This window comes from Brassica napus, chromosome C2 (genome assembly GCF_020379485.1).
Source record: "Brassica napus cultivar Da-Ae chromosome C2, Da-Ae, whole genome shotgun sequence".
In the NCBI taxonomy this organism is placed as follows: domain Eukaryota; kingdom Viridiplantae; phylum Streptophyta; class Magnoliopsida; order Brassicales; family Brassicaceae; genus Brassica; species Brassica napus.
This window is the reverse complement of record NC_063445.1, coordinates 7,286,144-7,303,945: the sequence shown is the minus strand read 5'-3', so window position 1 is coordinate 7,303,945 and position 17,802 is coordinate 7,286,144. Positions and strand designations below refer to the sequence as shown.

Here is a 17,802-nt window from a genome sequence, read left to right as displayed (position 1 = left end):
TTATATATTAATAACAATATTTTGCGTTTGGCGGAGTGTATTTGTCAGTTTGTTTTATATCTTAAGAATCTTAGACTTGGTCAGTCTCTGGGTCACTCTCTCTACTCTTAGCGTTTGTTGCGGTCTTAACACATTAACATGATTTAATCTAACGACTCACTGTCTTATCCTTAATAAATACGTCTCTTTTTGTTTAACTTCACTATACTTTTCTTCCATCTCTTTCGTCTTCCTTTTCTGCTTCTTCTTCTCTCCGTCTCTCCCACTAGCCCCCACACGCATTGCCTTTGTCTTCTCTCTTTTCTTTCACCATTTCAAGATTGAGCTATAGCATCCACAAGATTTCACCATTGCCTCCTCTTTTGGTTTCCTGACTTCCTCATTGCCCACTACTCTCTCAGGTTCATCTTTCTCTCTCTTCTTCTTTTTTTGTAAGTTTCTGTAATTGCTAGTTGTGGAATTATACTTAAAATCGCCATTTTCTCCGGCTAGGTGGGTAGGAAAAGTTTGAAGACTTTTACAGTCTTAGTGACGTGGTTTTGTTTAGTTCCCTGTTTTTGCTCTTAATACAGGTTGTTTGTTCAACAACTCTGGTAAAACTGAACACTCAAACTCATCTTTATTTACTTAGCGACGTTGTACACATGATGGACACACCACTGTTTCTTTCTCTATACCTTTGACAAAAAGGAGTTGCTTTTTTTTAATGCACATCAAAGTTTTGTGTTAAAGTTTGTTCTTTAGCTTTATTCCTTTTGCTTTGCTTTTTTTTTTATTTTAGTTGGATGCTTCAGTCTGTTATCTTAGCCTCTGGCATTGTTTAATCTCCCAATGATAAAAGATAAAGATAGACAATGACATACTTTTTTCTTCAAGATCTAATTTAGCATCTTTATTTGTTTTTGCTGATATGATTACTTCTTTCAGAACTATATAGTAGTTTCTAGCATTAGATTTCAACTTACATTTTGAAGATTAGACTGGGAATTGCTCATTATCTTCTCATTTTCTTTAATACCAGGAGGGACAAGAAGTCATGCTGATGATGCAGCTCCATTCCATGTTTGATGTTGGTCAAGTCTTGTCTACTTGTCTTGTCTCTTTCTTGTTTGTCACAACTACTTTCTACTCTTCTGCTATTGCGGATTTGAACTCGGATAGGCAAGCTCTTCTTTCCTTTGCTGCTTCTGTTCCTCATCTTAGGAAGCTCAACTGGAACTCCACTAACCATATCTGTAAATCATGGGTCGGTGTCACTTGCACTTCTGATGGTACTGGTGTTCTCACTCTCCGCCTTCCTGGAATAGGGCTGGTGGGAACCATCCCTCCAAACACTCTTGGTAAACTAGAGTCACTCGAGACTCTCAGTTTGAGATCAAACCTCATTGGTGGCAACCTTCCTCCTGATATTCCAACTCTCCCTTCACTACGCTACCTCTATCTCCAACATAACAACTTCTCCGGTGAGCTTCCTCCTACCTTTTTGTCCCAAAACCTCAGTATCCTGGATCTCTCATTTAACTCTTTCACCGGGAAGATACCAACAATCTTACAAAACCAGAAGCAACTGACAAAGTTGAGTCTCCAGAACAACAAACTTTCTGGACCAATACCTATTCTTGATACAACAAGCTTGAGACTTTTAAACTTGAGCAACAACCATCTTAATGGTTCAATACCCTCTGCACTTGGTAAGTTTCCAAGTTCATCTTTTGCTGGAAACAAGATGTTATGTGGACTTCCTCTGAAACCATGTGCCACTCCCTCTAGCCCCTCTCCTCTTATCCCACCCGTCCCCTCACCTCCTCCGTTGCCGCCGTTTCCTCACAAAGAAGGTCCCAAAAAGAAATTACATGTAAGCACTTTCATTCTCATTACAGCTGGAGGGGCTGCCCTGCTGCTCTTAGTCAGCGCAGTTATCTTATTCTGTTGTGTCAAGAAAAAGGACAAGAGGGAAGACAGCATAGCAAACGCAAAGACTCTGACTGAGAAAGCAAAGCAAGAATTTGGAAGTGGTGTACAAGAGCCTGAGAAGAACAAGCTGGTGTTCTTTGAAGGATGCTCATATAACTTTGATCTCGAAGATTTACTGAGGGCATCAGCGGAAGTACTAGGAAAGGGTAGTTATGGGACAGCATACAAGGCTGTCTTAGAGGAATCCACTACCGTTGTGGTGAAAAGGTTGAAGGAAGTTGCAGTTGGAAAGAAGGAGTTTGAACAGCAGATGGAGATTATCAGTGGGGTTGGGGAACACCCTAACGTTGCTCCCCTTCGTGCTTATTATTACAACAAGGATGAGAAGCTCATGGTTTGTGATTATTACCCTGGTGGTAACTTGTCATCACTCCTTCACGGTTAGTCTTCTTCCCATCTTTGTTTAATGGTTTATATTCACCTAGTTGGATTACTTACTGTTACTATTATGAACAAACGCGAACCTATTTAAAGAAAGCAAAGAACTCAAGACTCAAGAGCAAAAATGATTGAGATAAATACATGTTTAGAGTTTGTATATTATTATATGAATTTATAACTTTACAATTCCTTAAACCCATATCTATATTAGTCTCAAAAACCGATTTTGTTTTCCCTTTGAGAATACATATTTATCATAGACAAAGTAAGTTTCTGTCCCAGATGCTGGCATTTTACTGGTGCACAGAGATTAAGACAATTTCAGAATGAACACTTACCAATAGCTTGGTTTTGATATCATGATAGGTAACCTGGGAGGTGAGAGAAGGTCTCTTGACTGGGACTCAAGACTGAGAATCATTCTCGCTGCTGCAAAAGGTGTAGCTCACCTCCATCAAGTTGGAGGTCCAAAGTTCAGTCATGGAAACATAAAGTCCTCAAACATGATTATGAAGCAAGAGAGTGATGTGTGCGTTTCCGATTATGGGCTGACCTCTCTGATGGCTGTGCCAGTAACCCCAATGAGAGGTGCAGGCTACCGCGCACCAGAAGTGATAGAAACAAGGAAACACACTCACAAATCAGATGTTTACAGTTTCGGTGTACTTATACTAGAGATGTTGACTGGGAAGTCTCCAGTGCAGTCGCCGAGTAGGGAGGACATGGTTGATCTCCCGAGGTGGGTGCAGTCAGTGGTGAGAGAGGAATGGACAAGTGAGGTGTTTGATGTTGAGCTAATGAAGGTTCAGAACATTGAAGAAGAAATGGTGCAGATGCTGCAGATTGCTATGGCTTGTGTGGCTCAAGTGGCTGAGGTACGACCAAGTATGGATGATGTGGTTAGGATGATTGAAGAGATACGAGTTTCTGACTCTTCTGAGACAAGGCCATCTTCGGATGACAATAGCAAAGCCAAGGACTCTATTGTTCAAACCACCCCTTGATTGTTATTATTCCCCATTTTCTTTTATGCTTTTGAGTTTGTAAGTCTTTTCTGTTGATTGTTTGAAGATAAGTCCCTCAAGTAGTAAGACGCGGTTACATAGCAATTATTGTAGGATCCTTTCTTGTGTCTCATGATATATATGAATATGATCCAATTTTATTCAGTTAGCTATTAAAAAGATAGATTTGGAGGAGTTCCAAATAGATGTGTAAAGAGAAATCAGGGCGAGATAGAGGAGGCTGCTTCAAGGAGGATTTTGTAGAGAGCTTCAGGTTGGGAGAAAAATGCAGAGTGATCACTCTCTTCAAGAAGGAAGTATTGAGCAGGAGGCCACAGGGTAACCATTATAGTCCTGTTCGTTTGGTTGGCGCAGGTTTCGACGTCAGCGGCAGCGGCAGCGTCAGCGGCGGCGGCAGCGTCAATGAGGACAGTTGTTGTTCGTTTCGCAGACGCTGACGCTGACGCTGCCGCTGATGCTGCCGCATACTATATCGCGACCGCAGATTTTATCGGCGTCAGCCGCAGGACGCGGCGTCAGACGCAGTTTCCTGCGTCAACGAAACGAACAAGAGTTGACGCAGAATGTTGACGCTGCCGCTGCCGCCGGTACCTGCGGCAACCAAACGAACAGCCCTTAAGTCTTGACGACTTGACTGGAACATATTGTCCTTGCCTGTCTTCACATAGACCCTTGGGATTTTGTCAGCCTCTGGTGCTGCAGGGATATCCACTATGCCTGCGAATGCCATGATAGGGGCTGGACGGAGAAGTGTGGTGGCCAGTGTGTAATCCTGATTATACATGAATAGATGAATGAATAAAGATTCTTTGAAAAATGTTAGAGGCAAATGTTAATGAATAAATGAATTCCCACATCGGTAGTTGAAGAAATAATTAACTAATACATAAAGTGATAGAATAGAACCAATCCAGTTATTGCCAATTAGTTTTAAGTTGGAAGCTCATACTAATAGCAAAGTTCATATTAAAGAGTTTCTTAATAAAAGATAACCTCCATGGGGCTCTCGTTGTAATATTTGTCCCGGACATACTCAGGTTTCATCATCATAGTAGTGGGGAGATTACAGGGTCCATTTCCAAAAGTGAAGTCCCATATCTTCTCAGCTTCTGTCTCTATCATCCCTGAACATATCTTTAGTACTTCCTTGAGAATTGGGGGAATTATGGTACCAGGTTTGACCATGGCTGCTGCGACGTAAACAGCCATGGAGACTTTGGAAGGATACTGGCACATGGCAGCCGTCATGCTCCCTCCTCGAACGCTGTGGCTCACCAGGATGACCTTTTGGTCGAGGGGAAGTTGGGAGAGGAAGTCATTGAGAGGCTGGTTGTAATCATCAAGGGAGGAGACAGTGTTTGGATCAGTTAGGTTGATCCCAGCGCCTTTGAGGTCGATGCAGGTGGCCTTATGTCCATTCTCTCTCAGTGAATTGGCGATCTTGTACCAACACCATCCTCCATGTCCTGCACCGTGCACAAACACAAAATGATGCTCACTCATGTTCAATTTTTTTCTAATACAATTAGTATTTCTTTCTTCAAGTATCTTTTGTAGAGCTAGGTAATATCTGTTTTTATGGCTGTAATGTGTTTGTCATCATGTCAATTTGTCTTTATCCTTTAGAAGAACGACTTTGAATGCGGCTTTGTTCAAACTCACAACGTTTATCACGTTCTTCATTATCCTTACCAGTCCCATCTTGAACTCTTGTTCTGTAGTGGAGCTGTGGAGCAGCTTCGGAGGTCCATATACACATATTCGAAACCAAAGCACAAGTGGACCAAAACAAGACATGCAACGTTTACAATTTTTGTTCTTATTTTTCGATTTTTTACGTCTTCCAACTTTTTTTGATTTTTTGAAAAATATTTAGGCTTTCTGTTTGAATATGGGTATTCTCCTTTATCTCCACATCAACTATACTCTTCTCTTCTTCTCTTTTGTACGCTATAAGTTTTTAAATAAGCGAGAGTTTCAAAAACTAAATAAAATGGATAGTTGAACTGAAATAAATAAACTAAACTAAAATTACTAAAAGAGTTTTGCATGCTTCATACTTATCAAAGAAGTTTGGTGAAGTAAAATAGGTATAGTTTATATTTATCAAAGAATATTCTTGAACCAGGTTTTCTAAAATATAAATGTAAAACATTTTACCTGTTGATACCAAAACCACTATAGTGCAATAACATTGTATATATATTATGAAACAAAATAGTCATGATAAATTTACTATATATGTTTCAATCTTTTTATATGATTTTATTATATAATTCTTCCTAAAATTAACACAATAAGATTTGCAAGATTTGAGTAAAAGAAAAATCTTCCCGATTATATTTATATTTGCATTGACTAATCAAAAAGACTATCTTAAATCTAGAAGTTATCACAAAAAAAAAAATTACATTATTTAAAAGAAAACATAAAAGCATTAGTCGAAAATTTATATAGGGTAATGAGTTGTGCATGTCAGCAGTTGAAAAAAAAAAATATTTTAAAAATAATACTATATATTTTTAAAATAATACGTAATGTTTAATGCATTAAATCTGAAGTGCAATGAAAAGTTAAGGAAGTGGAGCGCCACAAAACAAAGTTTGAGTTGGCCTTTTGAGGCTTAAGACACACAGATAACGCGATTACTCCCGTAAACCCTGAAAAAGTCTTCCCATTTAAATACATTTCTTAAAAAGACGTGATTTTAAGACCAAAACCGCTTAGAAAAATGGTATTTTATAAGTATTCAAGGTCTGCATAAATTGATATTTTGAGTGGATGATGATCCACCTTCAAGTATGCGTGAATAGCAACATAACAATGGTGTTACAAAAAAAAAAGCAACATAACAATAATAATAATAATAAAAACGTGAGGAAATAGTCTTGGATGATCATTATTACTTTAATGAATAGTCGGTTGGATTAGTGGGAGAGAGGTCAAATTACAACCCCTATAAGTATACTCCTCTTCTTTCACCATATATATGGACACTGTGTAATTAAGTCCCAAATTACACACATAATACATAAATCACTTGGCCACGTTACAACTTACAAGTTAAGACCTGTCCGCATTATCTTTGTAAGTGTATACATTCTTTTGACTTTAAAACCCTCCTTGCATTGCATCATCTCCCTCTGTGCAAGCATCTGCATCTTCTTCTTAGTCTCAGGTTCTCTTTTTGTGTCTACGTATTTGCGAATTCTCATGATTTTTTCTCAACAGTTACACTATCCTTTTTTTGTATTATTTGTCTTCTTTTCCCATTGTCTCATATTGACTGTTTCTTGTGTGTTTCCAGGTTTGCTTAGGGTCCATCGATTTTGCAGCAATGGATTATGAACTGGTAACATCCAAAAAAACCTTCTTTCATACGAATGATCAACCATAGATTCTCATTCTTGATTCTTGAACTTGTCAGGTTCGTTCCAGGAAGAGTATGAAAAACAACAAGTGGCTCGAGCATAATCTCGATGGTGAGTAGTCAGTCCATCTCATTGGTGACATTGTCCTATTAAATCATGTGTTCATTTTCATAATAGAAAATATAAATGTCAATGTGTGTGTGGTGGTCAGATATGGACAGGAGCGTGAAACGTATGGTTAAGTTGATAGAAGAGGATGCAGATTCGCTTGCCAAGAAGGCAGAGATGTACTACCAAAAGAGACCAGAACTCATCAGCCTGGTCGATGAGTTTCACCGTATGTACCGTTCTCTCGCCGAGCGTTACGATGACCTCTCCTCCTCTGACCTCACTACTGAGCTCAATAACAATAGGTTAGGCCGTCCTCCTTCCCGCCGCGCTCCTGGTTTTGACTACTTCCTTGGCAATAACGGAGGAGGAGGCCTTCCCTCTGATCTTTACCACAAAGATGTAGATGATGCTGCTTCCGTTACCGACTCCGAACAGGAATGGGATGATTCCTCTTCCCTGGCTAGTTACCCCGGTTACGTGAGCGTTGGTTCAGACTTTCAGTCCATGACCAAGAGGGTCGCTGATCTCGAGATCGATCTGCGTGAAGCCAAAGAGAGGCTCAGGATGCAACTCGAAGGAAACACTGAGGGTTTGTCCTTGACAAGGGTGAAGAGTGAGAGTAAGTTTGTTGATTATCCAGCGAAACTCGCTGCTTGTGAGCAAGAGCTGAGAGATGCAAACGAGAAGATACTCAACTCAGAAGACCAAATCTTCATGTTGAAGAACCAGCTCGCTAGATACTTGCCATCTGAGTTAGATGATGAGAATGGCGAAGAAGGAGCAGATTCAACACAAGACATGGACGTAGAGAGTTTGTCTGAAGAGCTGAGGATCGCAAGCCTGAGGCTTAGGGAGGCGGAGAGAGAGAACGGCATGATGAGAAGAGAAGTTGAGAAGAGCAAGTCTGATGAGTTAAGGCTCAAGAGCCTCCAGAACATGCTCGAGTCGGCGCAGAAAGAAGCTGCAGCATGGAAGAGCAAGTCTACTGCGGATAGAAGAGAGGTGGTGAAGCTGCACGACAGAGTCTCCATGTTGAAACATAGTTTAGCAGGTAGAGATCATGAGATCAGGGATTTAAAGACAGCTCTGTCTGACGCAGAAGAGAAGATATTCCCTGAGAAGGCGCAGTTCAAAGAAGAGATAACCAGCCTCTTGGAGGAAAAGGCAAACCGAGACGAGCAGTTCAGTGAGCTGGAAGCGCAAGTGCGTTATCTCGAAGAGGAGATAAGAAGAGTGACTAATGAGAAAAAGGAAGAGGAGGAGAGGCTTAAGGGAGAAATCGAGGTGTTGACAATGGAAAAGGCAGTGAAAGAGATATGCATAGAGACGGTAAGCAACAAGGTGAGTAAGCTTGAATCAGAGATGCTTCTGCTTGAATATGAAATGAAAGCAAAAGACAGTAAGACAATGGAGATGGAGGAGGAGGTGGAGAAGCTGAGGAGTGAGCTAGAAGAAGTAGCAGAAGAGAAGAGGGAAGTGATAAGGCAACTTTGTTTTTCACTGGACTACTCCAAAGACGAGTGTAAGAGACTACACACGACGACTACTCAGGGCATCGACCACTAAGATCTTCCTCGATTTTTCGCTTTTTTGATTCTGATGTATAGCATCTATGTACTTTATAACTTTGTTTGTGTTACTCTTTCACAGAAAGAGCTGTTTTTGGTTTGTTTGTTTAATGAAAAGAATAATAAAAATCAAAAGATTTAGGAACAGTTTGTGTTTGACATTAGATATGGCATTTATCTAGTTTACAAACACTACTGTATATGACTTTTGGTGCATTATATAAATAAGAAGAGTTTCTTTAACTTATTTAGAACAATCAACATGAGTAATGTGGTGGGAGTGCTATGTACAGCTAACAACCCAGAAGAGAGTGCTTACTTGAGATACGATACTCACCACCCTCCAAAAATCAAACTTCACCAGGAAGCATGGTATCTACCGGACCAAGATCACAGAAGGCGATGCCCTGAAACATACATCCATGAAGCAACTAAGGTTGGCTTCTATCAAAATGGTTTCATTTGAATAAACAAGATAGATGCATACATCTCCAGTGAGGTGTGCAACACATTTCTTCTCAGCCAAAAGTTCAGCTTCAGACTGCACAACATTGTCATGTCTCAGTTTAGCTTTTAGCATTTAGAGACAAACCCCTCAAAAGACTGATATCTAAGAAGGCTATACCTTGGAGATTCGGTTGCGAAGGTAGTCGTCAAATTCTACATCCTTGACAAGCTCATAATCTCCATCTCCCTGGAAACAAACCAGGTTTTGAGAGTTCACCACTAGAGAAAAGCATTTAAGTAATAAGGATAGAACATACCGTTGATCGGCATGGCATGCTGAAGACAAGGTCCTCTGCAATACCATAAGGATTCCCATTTGTGTACACCTAAAATTTACATTATCACAACAACCCTATCAAAGTCTGAACCAATCTATCCTTTTGTTATCAAAATGTGTCTAAAAGAAGACGTACCCCAGTGGAAAACCAATCACCCTCAGGAGTAGGAGTCACAAGAGACTTTATAGCATCAACAATGGAAACAGCGGTAGAAGCAGCAGAAGACCGACCCCATTTCTGAATTAGTAAGCCACCTCTCTGTAAAACAAAAGCAACATACTCAGCCACTAGTGTCATCTCCCAATGCAAAACTCATTACAATATCGAGGAAATGGTATGTTACCTTCTGCACACTCTCAGTGAATCCCTCTTCTAACCACTTGTGATCTGTAATAACCTCCTTCACCGGACGGCCATTGATTCTTGCATTTAAGAAGTCTGGCACCTGATTCACCTCTCAAAGATAAGATAAACATCCCAAGATATAGTCAAACAGCAAATGGCACTAGAGAAAAGTTAAGACAAAACCTGAGTCGTGGAGTGATTTCCCCATATGGTCATATTAGACACTTTATCATAGAAGACCCCGGCTTTAAGAGCAAGCTGCAAAATGGACTTTTCAATCATATAAATGAAAAAAATGCATGTAATCACATATATGTGTGTGTGAGATGTGGTAACCTGACACTTGGCTCGATTCTCATCCAACCTCGTGAGGGCATGGAAGTTCTTTGCTGGAATGTTGGGAGCATTTTTAAGACAAATCAAGGCACTGCAGACAAAGCATACTTAAGATGATGGTTAAGATACCAAGAGTAGTGAATTAAGGAATGTTAGCTTACTTGGTGTTGCACGGATTCCCCACTACAAGGACCTTAACGTTAGGAGAGGCAACAGCATTAAGAGCTTTGCCCTGCTCAGCAAAGATCTGACCATTGATGTCCAACAAGGCAGCACGTTCCATTCCAGGGCCTCGAGGTTTTGCACCAATGAGAAGAGCCCACTCCACATCTTGGAACACTTCATACGGATCTGTTCCTATATCAACTTCTCGCAACAAGGGGAACAAGGAATCCTCGAGCTCCATCGCAACACCTTCGAGGGCTTGGATCGATCTCTCTGATCCAAGAAGTTTCAAAGCAATGGGTTGGTCTGGTCCAAACACTGAACCTGAAGCAAGCTACACAAGATAAGACCAAATGATTGGTAAGTAACTCTATCTTATGGAATAGTAATTAGAGAAAAAGAAAGAAGGAACAACTTACTTTGAAGAGAAGGTGGTTTGAAATCATGCCTGCAGCACCTGAAACTGCAATATTAATCATCTTCTTCCATGACTTCGTCTCCTCTTCCTGCAAACACACATATACATTTGGTAACTTAAAATCAAATAAGATTACAGATTTTGACAACAACGTTTATAAATATACTATGTGAAGCAGAGGATTATCTCTACTCTCTATATTGATTAGAAGGAAGGAGAAAGATTACAGCTTTAAGGTCATAGGTGAGACAGAACACTCCATAACACTCTTTCTTCGTCTTCACCGATCCATTGTCTTGAACCGCAACAGGTGCTTGGTTACTTTTACCATAGATTCAAAAACAAGCATCTGATCAGATATAAAGGTTGAAACTTTTCATAATTAAAGAGACTTACTTCTGAGAAACAGAGCAAGAGATTTTGGAGTTGGAAGTTGTGTGGAGCGGTGGGAGAAGAAGATGGCGAAACTGATTTGAAAGATGCAATTTTGATGAGAGGCTTAGCCGAGACGAAGAGTGGAGAAAAGGCGACGTCGTTTTGGGGGTTGAAAGCTCTGTCATGGCCATTATCGCACAGACACAGACTGTGAAAGTGAGAAGTCAGAAACGGAACTATGGGAGAAGAAGACAGTGAGCGCGCCAAGCCAGTGAAAGAGGATTAGGGAAATATAAGGCTCAGATCATGACACGTGTTAATTATTGACTTCAGGTCCATCCAGAGAAAGAAGATTGGGAATATAAAGCTCAGATTAATAACACGTGTCAATTATCTGCGATCCACACTGAATATCTACTTTGACTTTAGGCCCAACTTAAGGCCCATTAAAGAATATCCGTAACCGCTGTTCGGAGCTATTCGTCTTCTCCGGCTAAATTGCAAAAACTGCAAAAGTTTCAAATGGAGTTTATCGATAATTGGCTTGCTGAATTCTTCATCCGTCGTCGACATAATCCTAGAGTTTCCCCTACTAACCTACTTTCGGCGCTGAAATTTGGAGATTCCCCGCGACTGATCTCCTCGAGATTCTTGAGAAGCTTCTGATGCAGCAACGTTCGCCACTCACGGAGTCTCACAAGTCTGCTTATTGCTGGACGGCGGCTGAGTGCACGCTTAGATTCATGTGGCCATCGTCTGCTTCGGATGGTGTATTCACTGACGCCGTTGAGAGGATATGGACGAAACGGATTGGGATTCTGAAGGAGAGTGGGAGCGGTTTGGTGAATGGTGACTGAGGAGTTGTTGGAATGGGAGGCTGATGTTAAGATGGCACTTGAGGATCCTGATGTGTATCAGCGGATTCGTGAGATTAACGTTAGGTACACTGTCGTCTCCTTTCTCACTCAGCTTGTGAAAGAGCAGTGGGGATTACTCGGGAGCTCCACTCTTGAGTCAGTAGCTCAAAGGAGGTTTCTTAAGCGCAAGGCTGAGAACAACGTGGAGAGCAATAGGCCAAATGATGTTTATGAAAGCACTGAGCGTTTGGAGAGTGATACCATTGATGATGCCAATGAGCGGCGTGGAAGTGGTGAAGGAGAGACGGGAAATGGGGACAATATGGATGTTGAAGGAGTGGGATGTCTGGAGAATGATGGGATTGATAAGGTGATTGAACAACATGGAGCAGAAGAGGAGCGGACAATGGGTGCACAAGAACAGGAACATGAGTCAAGTCTTGATAAGGGGTATAAAACGGCTGCTCGGGAGCTGAAGGAGTATTTGTTAGAGATTTAACGACAAATCGATCCTTCTACTAAGCATGTGCAAGAACCTAACAATGCAATCGACCACTTGGTCGATGTCATTCATCAGCCTGTTAACAGGACTGGAACAAGCGGTCAAAACCATAATGAAAACACATGTGGGTGTTAGTGAGTTTTCCTTCAAGATACTTTCTTAACTCTTAATGTTTTTGTTCTTTGGTTCATGAAGTTGTGGTTTGATTGTGACGCAACAGGATAATGCAAGTGAGAAAAGTTCGGGTAGTCAGCGAACATGTTCTGGCAGAGTTCGGCCTCGTTTACCATCCCCCGTATCCTCTGTCAGAAGGCGAAAGAAATTCTGGACGCCTGAAGAAGTGGAAGCTTTGAGGGAAGGAGTAAAAGAGTATGTTTGCCAAGTCCTCTACTCTATTATCAAATACTCAATGCTGATACATCTAGGACCTAATCAAGTTTCAAAATAGTGAACTTGGCTCACTTATATGTTTATAGCATTCTCATTTTGTTGTTCTTGTTGTGCAGGTATGGTAAATCATGGAAAGATATAAAGAATGCAAACCCTGTAGTATTCGCAGAGAGGACTGAGGTAAGCATGTCCTTTTGTCTACATTCATTCTCATCATTTGCCTGAATGAAGTTATATGCGAAATGTGAGTGATATCAAGGTTGTAACTTGGCAGGTGGAAAATGGAGGAACTTAGTTCGGTAGAGAAGTAACATCTTTTCAAGAATAAATGGGGTTTTGCGTGCCAGACATATTAACTGTGGAGAAAGGGTTTTTCACATTTTGTATGGTGAATGGTAATGATGAAAGAGCACCTCGTGGGACAATTCAAACTTATACGGCTGTTCTTGTTGGCGATCTATTCTATCCTTATCTTCATTTTCCTACCAATTTTTTTCTATATGTCTCTCCTTTTCCACGTGTTAAGTAACATTTAAATCCAACGACGTAGTAGTCAAATATGCATTTAGATCTATGATTGCCTGTTAACATTCGGACCATCCGTAGACACAAAGCTAAGTAAGATGATGAACGTATATATTGGATACTGCATATTTGTTATGTGTTGCCAGTTTATTGCAGAATCCTGAACTCCGTGAGGGCTGAAGGAATTCGCCGCCAACAAGAAAGACAAATGTTCAACGGTAATGTCACTATCACTCCGTTCTCTTCTATTCTCGTCATGTTCCCCACTTCTGTTCTGACTTTTAGTCTCTTTTTGTCGTTTTATTTTTATTAATTACAATATTTTGAATTTCTGGTGTCCACCAAACTTATTGGTTCGATTGAATCGTGCAGTTTTCTCAAGCAAGGAAACTCTTTTTTTTTTTAAACTATTATCCTCTTTGCTATAGTGTTTGTGGTTCACAAAACTATTCATGGCATATTCCTTTTCCCTTTTTAGCTTGTTTAGCCATGTGTTTTTCAAAGTAGTGCACGTTTGGTTATTTCAATTATTTTCAATGCCGTGTCTCGAGTATATTTTATTGGCAACTAAGGTTTGTCAAAGTTGTATCTATATATATTTTACAACTGGGTCAATAAAAATGAAAATAAATGATTTTCTATAATATATGTGATGCAAGCTAGGTTGAGGCTCTTGTCTTTATTCATTGTATTACCAATGGGTGACTCAGGCCAAATACTGTTTCAGCATATTATCTGCTGACGCTTCTTTGATGAAGTAGAATAAGAAGAAGTAATAGGACGACTTTTGGCAACCAGAGATATCTCGTCGTCTCAAACATTGCCTGGGAGCATCAATCTGAGTTTTGGTCAACCATGAACATGAATCAGGTTTCTGAGTATGTAGAAACAGATCCTACTGGTCGATATGGACGTGTAAGTAGAGGAACAGACTCTATGCTGGAACAGTTAACAATTCAGACCTTTCTGTAACACTTGGTTTTGTTCTGGAACAGTTTGAAGAAGTTCTTGGAAGGGGAGCGATGAAGACGGTGTACAAAGCAATCGACGAGAAGCTTGGAATAGAAGTAGCGTGGAGCCAGGTGAAGCTAAAAGAGGTTCTCCGTTCCTCTGTTGATCTACAGAGGCTCTACTCTGAGGTTCATCTTCTCAGCACTCTCAACCACAAGTCCATCATTCGTTTCTACACTTCCTGGATCGATGTTGATTCCCATAATCTCAACTTCATCACCGAGTTGTTTACGTCTGGGACCCTCCGACAGTAATACTCTTACACCTTTTCTTCTGAAAATATTACTCAGTTTTTGCTTTGTATGATGCTGTCCCGTTCTTGTGCAGATACAAAAATAAGTACCTGCGGATAGATATCCGAGCAATCAAGTCTTGGGCTCGGCAGATCTTGGAAGGGCTTGTTTATCTCCACGAGCATGACCCTCCTGTTATCCATAGAGACCTAAAGTGTGATAATATCTTTGTTAATGGGCATCTTGGACAAGTAAAAATTGGCGATCTTGGTCTTGCAAGAATGTTGCGGGACCGCCGCTCTGCCCATAGTATCCTTGGTATGTTGCAAAAATCGTTTGCTCTCACTTCTCGTTATAATCATATGCGTAGACTTAGTTAGTGCTTCTTTTGCGTAGGCACTCCCGAGTTCATGGCTCCAGAATTATTTGAGGGAAACTACAACGAGCTCATTGACGTTTATTCCTTTGGTATGTGTTTTTTGGAGATGGTCACCTCTGAGTTCCCGTATAGTGAGTGTAACAGTCCGGTGCACATTTACAAGAAAGTTTCTTCGGTATGTCTTTCGATCTGTGAGCATATGGATGAAGCTATCATTTGAACCGGGAATAAGACTTGTAATGTTTTTTTTTCCAGGGAAAGCTACCAAGCGCCTTTTATAGAGTTGAAGACATTGAGGCACAGATTTTCATCAGGAAATGCCTCGTGCCTGCCTCACAGAGAGTGTCAGCAAGAGAACTTCTGCAAGATCCATTTCTCTCGTCTGACGAGTCCTGGATGGTGTACGCGAGAGGGGCTGGGAATCTGAAGCCCTTCTTGAATGAGAATGAAATGGACAGACTGAAGTTGGAAGATGATGAGTTAGGAAGGACCCAGATGACCATCACTGGGAGGCTGAAGGCTGAAGATAACACAATCTTACTGGAAGTAATAATCGCAGATGAAAATGGTAAAAGGGACCTAGTTTATTTAGCTGATGATTTTCTTATCTCTCAGTCACATGATTGTTTCTTTTTAGTTCCAGGTATGGCAAAGAAAGTGGCTTTCCCCTTTGGCATCATGAATGATACTTCCATTGATGTTGCAATGGAGATGGTAAAAGAACTTGAGATCACAGATTGGGATCCAGTAGAGATTGCTGAAATGATTGATGGAGAGATCTCTTCTTTGGTGCCTGGTTGGAGGTACGAGGAAGGTGATGAAACCCCTCATGTTTATCATTCTTCGTCATCCTCCCAAGCTTCATTCTCTAACTACATGACACGAGGCCGTCAAGATTGGCTACAAGGTATGGAAAGTAACTACCAGATTTAACGTGTGTAGTGTGATTCAGATGTTTACATAAAAGTTTTTTGATAGAAGATTAATACTGCAGATGATCTTCACGATGAGACGCATTCTCAGAGTTCTTACAGTTCAGGGTCTTTGTCCAACCTCAACTACACATATGTTGATGAGAACAGCTCCCAACCTCCTGCTGTGAATAGAACTCAGAACGTAACGAGGTTTCGCCCCGAAGAAAGCTATCATGTACGTTCTGGGAAAGCCAACATGCATGCAGCTTCCAGTTCGAGTAACTTGAGACAGGCTTCAGACAACCGCACACTTCCAAGGAACCGCTCGCTTGCAGACGTGCAGGGCCAGTTACTGCAGCGGTCGCTGACGGAAGAGGCTAGAATAAGAAGGTTGATCAGAACTGTTGGAGACGTGGAAACAGTTGGGTTTCAGTCTCCTTATGCGGTTTCCCGGAAGCCACCGAGTTTAAGGCGGTAGCTTCTCCCTTAGTTTGAAAATATACTCTAAATTTGTATTCATGTAATATCTATAGTGTAGTGTGTAAAAAACAAACTTGCTGCTTCAATAATATAAAAGGTTACACGTGTGTTTGATAAAGTTGCATGCGCATGGCTTCGGAGAGAGGGAGTTCTCAGGTGAGGTGAGACAAATGAAACCATGTCTTCTCGAAAGCCTTGATGATAATGTCATGATACTCACTCGAGTTCAGCGAAAGATAACACGCAAGAAGATCCTCCAGGTCTGTCTGTTCCTTCATCTTGTTCTCAACAATCATCTCAGCCATGGATTCTCTGAAATCTCTCTCTGGATCCACCGCAGTCAACACTATTGCGAAACTCAAGAGTTTCCCTTCCTCTTTGATGTGTAGGATGTTCTTCCCTTTGTCTTCCTTCTAGCTATCTTTGGTGAATTCGCCCGAATCCTTATCCCTGAAGAACCAGCTTTCGGTTTCTTCAGTTTCTGCTGTGTCCTCGTATCACATGTTTTTTTATTTACAGTCTCAACCAAGACAGGACTCGAGTTGTCTGAGATTGAAGGATCTTCAGAATCAACACGGTTCAAAGCCTTGATGTCAACTGACTTTGATTCAGGTTCACGGGAAAAGCCATAGTTTTGGTCAGAAGGAGATGATGACACAGGCTTAGACGAGCTTCCAACGGTGGACTTAGAGCGGTGATTCCAGGAAGAAGTGAGAGAAACATGAGAGTTTAGGGGAGGGTCCAGAATGATTGCATTTGCAGAGGTTAATACAGAGCGATGATTCCGATAAGTCGTGAGAGTAACATGAGAATTTAGAGAGGAGGAAGAGAGCTTGAGCCTTGAGGAAGGCTTGTGAACAGTTTTACATTTGATTTTTCTCTTGAAGGGAGGTTTGGGAGGTGGAGAAGAACCTTGAGGGTGATGAACAGATGAAGAAAGAAGAAGAGTTTCACGGAGCTTTCTTGAGGAAGAAGCATCAGTGGAGGAGAGGTGTAAGGAAGGCGTTTTCTGCTACTTCTGCTGATTCCTTTGAGCTTGTAGAGCCATGAGTGAGGCATAATGGCTGAAAATCTGAACTTGTGTGTCCCCATTTTCTGATTCATTTCTAACAGGATTTTGAAAAAAAGAAGTGTAACAGAAACTAAAGATTCTGGTTGGGGTCCACTCCCTCTCTCTCTCTTATGTTCCTCTGTTTTGTCTCTTTTAAATGGGAAATCATTGTCTCTTTGTCCCCCAAATGTCACCTTGATTCACAATCCAGAGTCTGTAAAGAATCAAACAAAAAGATCTTAAAGTTAACTTAAGACTGGTCGGATCGGGTAATCATGGATCCCACAATTACATGACGTGAACTCCACACTTTCTTCACTAATGACGTTAACTTAACATCAACATGATGAGTTTATCAATAACCATTCTCCTTCAACAGCCCATAAGGTCAAACAAAAGCCCAATAAGAGACATTTAACTCCAAAATCTCTCTCTAAACAGAGCATCGACGGCTAGCTAGACCCTGAATCTCATTTCTTCGAAACTACCAAAAGGTTTTCTCTGATGGGCATCGCGTTCGCCGCAAAGGTTTCACCCAGGGTTCTAAAAATTGGTCTAGGCGGCGTCTAGGCTCCGTCCCGCCTAAGCGGCAACTCGGTACTATCT

The 17,802-nt window shown here is 41.0% G+C and overlaps 5 protein-coding genes and 2 pseudogenes across 13 annotated transcripts; 4 read left to right on the top strand and 3 right to left on the bottom strand.

Moving 5' to 3' along the window:
• Positions 1 to 72: 72 nt before the first annotated feature.
• On the top strand, positions 73 to 3,524 carry LOC106388240 (probable inactive receptor kinase At5g58300). Its single transcript, XM_013828271.3, has 3 exons — positions 73 to 401; positions 1,022 to 2,354; positions 2,722 to 3,524. The coding sequence occupies exons 2-3, from the start codon at positions 1,037 to 1,039 to the stop codon at positions 3,357 to 3,359; spliced, it is 1,956 nt and encodes a 651-aa protein (XP_013683725.2). The 5' UTR covers positions 73 to 401; positions 1,022 to 1,036; the 3' UTR covers positions 3,360 to 3,524.
• On the bottom strand, positions 3,498 to 4,932 carry LOC106388266 (methylesterase 18). The gene is made up of 3 exons (XM_013828300.3): positions 4,374 to 4,932; positions 3,999 to 4,152; positions 3,498 to 3,708 (listed from the first exon to the last, which is right to left on the bottom strand). Exons 1-3 carry the CDS (start codon positions 4,881 to 4,883, stop codon positions 3,581 to 3,583), a joined length of 792 nt encoding a protein of 263 aa, XP_013683754.2. The 5' UTR covers positions 4,884 to 4,932; the 3' UTR covers positions 3,498 to 3,580.
• Positions 4,933 to 5,127: 195 nt separating this feature from the next.
• On the top strand, positions 5,128 to 8,599 carry LOC106388219 (protein NETWORKED 4A). The gene is made up of 4 exons (XM_048747064.1): positions 5,128 to 6,467; positions 6,688 to 6,732; positions 6,808 to 6,862; positions 6,963 to 8,599. The coding sequence occupies exons 2-4, from the start codon at positions 6,718 to 6,720 to the stop codon at positions 8,426 to 8,428; spliced, it is 1,536 nt and encodes a 511-aa protein (XP_048603021.1). The 5' UTR covers positions 5,128 to 6,467; positions 6,688 to 6,717; the 3' UTR covers positions 8,429 to 8,599.
• LOC106388230 (malate dehydrogenase [NADP], chloroplastic-like) lies at positions 8,551 to 11,135 on the bottom strand. The gene is made up of 12 exons (XM_048747066.1): positions 10,876 to 11,135; positions 10,707 to 10,800; positions 10,481 to 10,567; positions 10,058 to 10,395; positions 9,897 to 9,987; positions 9,744 to 9,818; positions 9,559 to 9,660; positions 9,351 to 9,473; positions 9,195 to 9,263; positions 9,056 to 9,124; positions 8,918 to 8,971; positions 8,551 to 8,837 (listed from the first exon to the last, which is right to left on the bottom strand). Exons 1-12 carry the CDS (start codon positions 11,043 to 11,045, stop codon positions 8,781 to 8,783), a joined length of 1,329 nt encoding a protein of 442 aa, XP_048603023.1. The 5' UTR covers positions 11,046 to 11,135; the 3' UTR covers positions 8,551 to 8,780.
• A 241-nt stretch (positions 11,136 to 11,376) lies between these two features.
• On the top strand, positions 11,377 to 13,249 carry LOC125581502 (annotated as a pseudogene).
• LOC125581500 (probable serine/threonine-protein kinase WNK4) lies at positions 12,529 to 16,263 on the top strand. Of its 9 annotated transcripts, none has more exons than XM_048747056.1 (11): positions 12,529 to 12,582; positions 12,720 to 12,783; positions 12,878 to 12,998; positions 13,285 to 13,346; positions 13,890 to 14,043; positions 14,124 to 14,389; positions 14,467 to 14,690; positions 14,769 to 14,926; positions 15,007 to 15,319; positions 15,389 to 15,658; positions 15,746 to 16,263. In XM_048747056.1, the coding sequence occupies exons 5-11, from the start codon at positions 13,984 to 13,986 to the stop codon at positions 16,141 to 16,143; spliced, it is 1,689 nt and encodes a 562-aa protein (XP_048603013.1). In that variant the 5' UTR covers positions 12,529 to 12,582; positions 12,720 to 12,783; positions 12,878 to 12,998; positions 13,285 to 13,346; positions 13,890 to 13,983; the 3' UTR covers positions 16,144 to 16,263. The 9 variants fall into 9 exon arrangements, with proteins under 9 accessions (XP_048603013.1, XP_048603016.1, XP_048603015.1 ...); XM_048747059.1 differs by having other exon boundaries at positions 13,839 to 14,043; XM_048747058.1 differs by having other exon boundaries at positions 13,792 to 14,043.
• On the bottom strand, positions 16,160 to 17,626 carry LOC106388181 (annotated as a pseudogene).
• Positions 17,627 to 17,802: the final 176 nt, after the last annotated feature.

Coding starts and splice junctions, on each gene's coding strand:
- LOC125581500 (XM_048747056.1), top strand. CDS start 13,984: ATGAACATGAATCAGGTTTCTGAGTATGTAGAAACAGATCCTACTGGT. Junction 14,044..14,123: donor CTACTGGTCGATATGGACGT/GTAAGTAGAGGA, acceptor GTTCTGGAACAG/TTTGAAGAAGTTCTTGGAAG. Junction 15,320..15,388: donor AATAATCGCAGATGAAAATG/GTAAAAGGGACC, acceptor GTTTCTTTTTAG/TTCCAGGTATGGCAAAGAAA.
- LOC106388266 (XM_013828300.3), bottom strand. CDS start 4,883: ATGAGTGAGCATCATTTTGTGTTTGTGCACGGTGCAGGACATGGAGGA. Junction 4,153..4,373: donor ACAACGAGAGCCCCATGGAG/GTTATCTTTTAT, acceptor ATGTATAATCAG/GATTACACACTGGCCACCAC. Junction 3,709..3,998: donor CCAGTCAAGTCGTCAAGACT/TAAGGGCTGTTC, acceptor CGAACAGGACTA/TAATGGTTACCCTGTGGCCT.
- LOC106388240 (XM_013828271.3), top strand. CDS start 1,037: ATGCTGATGATGCAGCTCCATTCCATGTTTGATGTTGGTCAAGTCTTG. Junction 2,355..2,721: donor CTTGTCATCACTCCTTCACG/GTTAGTCTTCTT, acceptor ATATCATGATAG/GTAACCTGGGAGGTGAGAGA.
- LOC106388219 (XM_048747064.1), top strand. Junction 6,863..6,962: donor GCTCGAGCATAATCTCGATG/GTGAGTAGTCAG, acceptor TGTGGTGGTCAG/ATATGGACAGGAGCGTGAAA.
- LOC106388230 (XM_048747066.1), bottom strand. CDS start 11,045: ATGGCCATGACAGAGCTTTCAACCCCCAAAACGACGTCGCCTTTTCTC. Junction 10,396..10,480: donor CAAACCACCTTCTCTTCAAA/GTAAGTTGTTCC, acceptor TATCTTGTGTAG/CTTGCTTCAGGTTCAGTGTT. Junction 9,125..9,194: donor GCATGCCATGCCGATCAACG/GTATGTTCTATC, acceptor GTTTGTTTCCAG/GGAGATGGAGATTATGAGCT.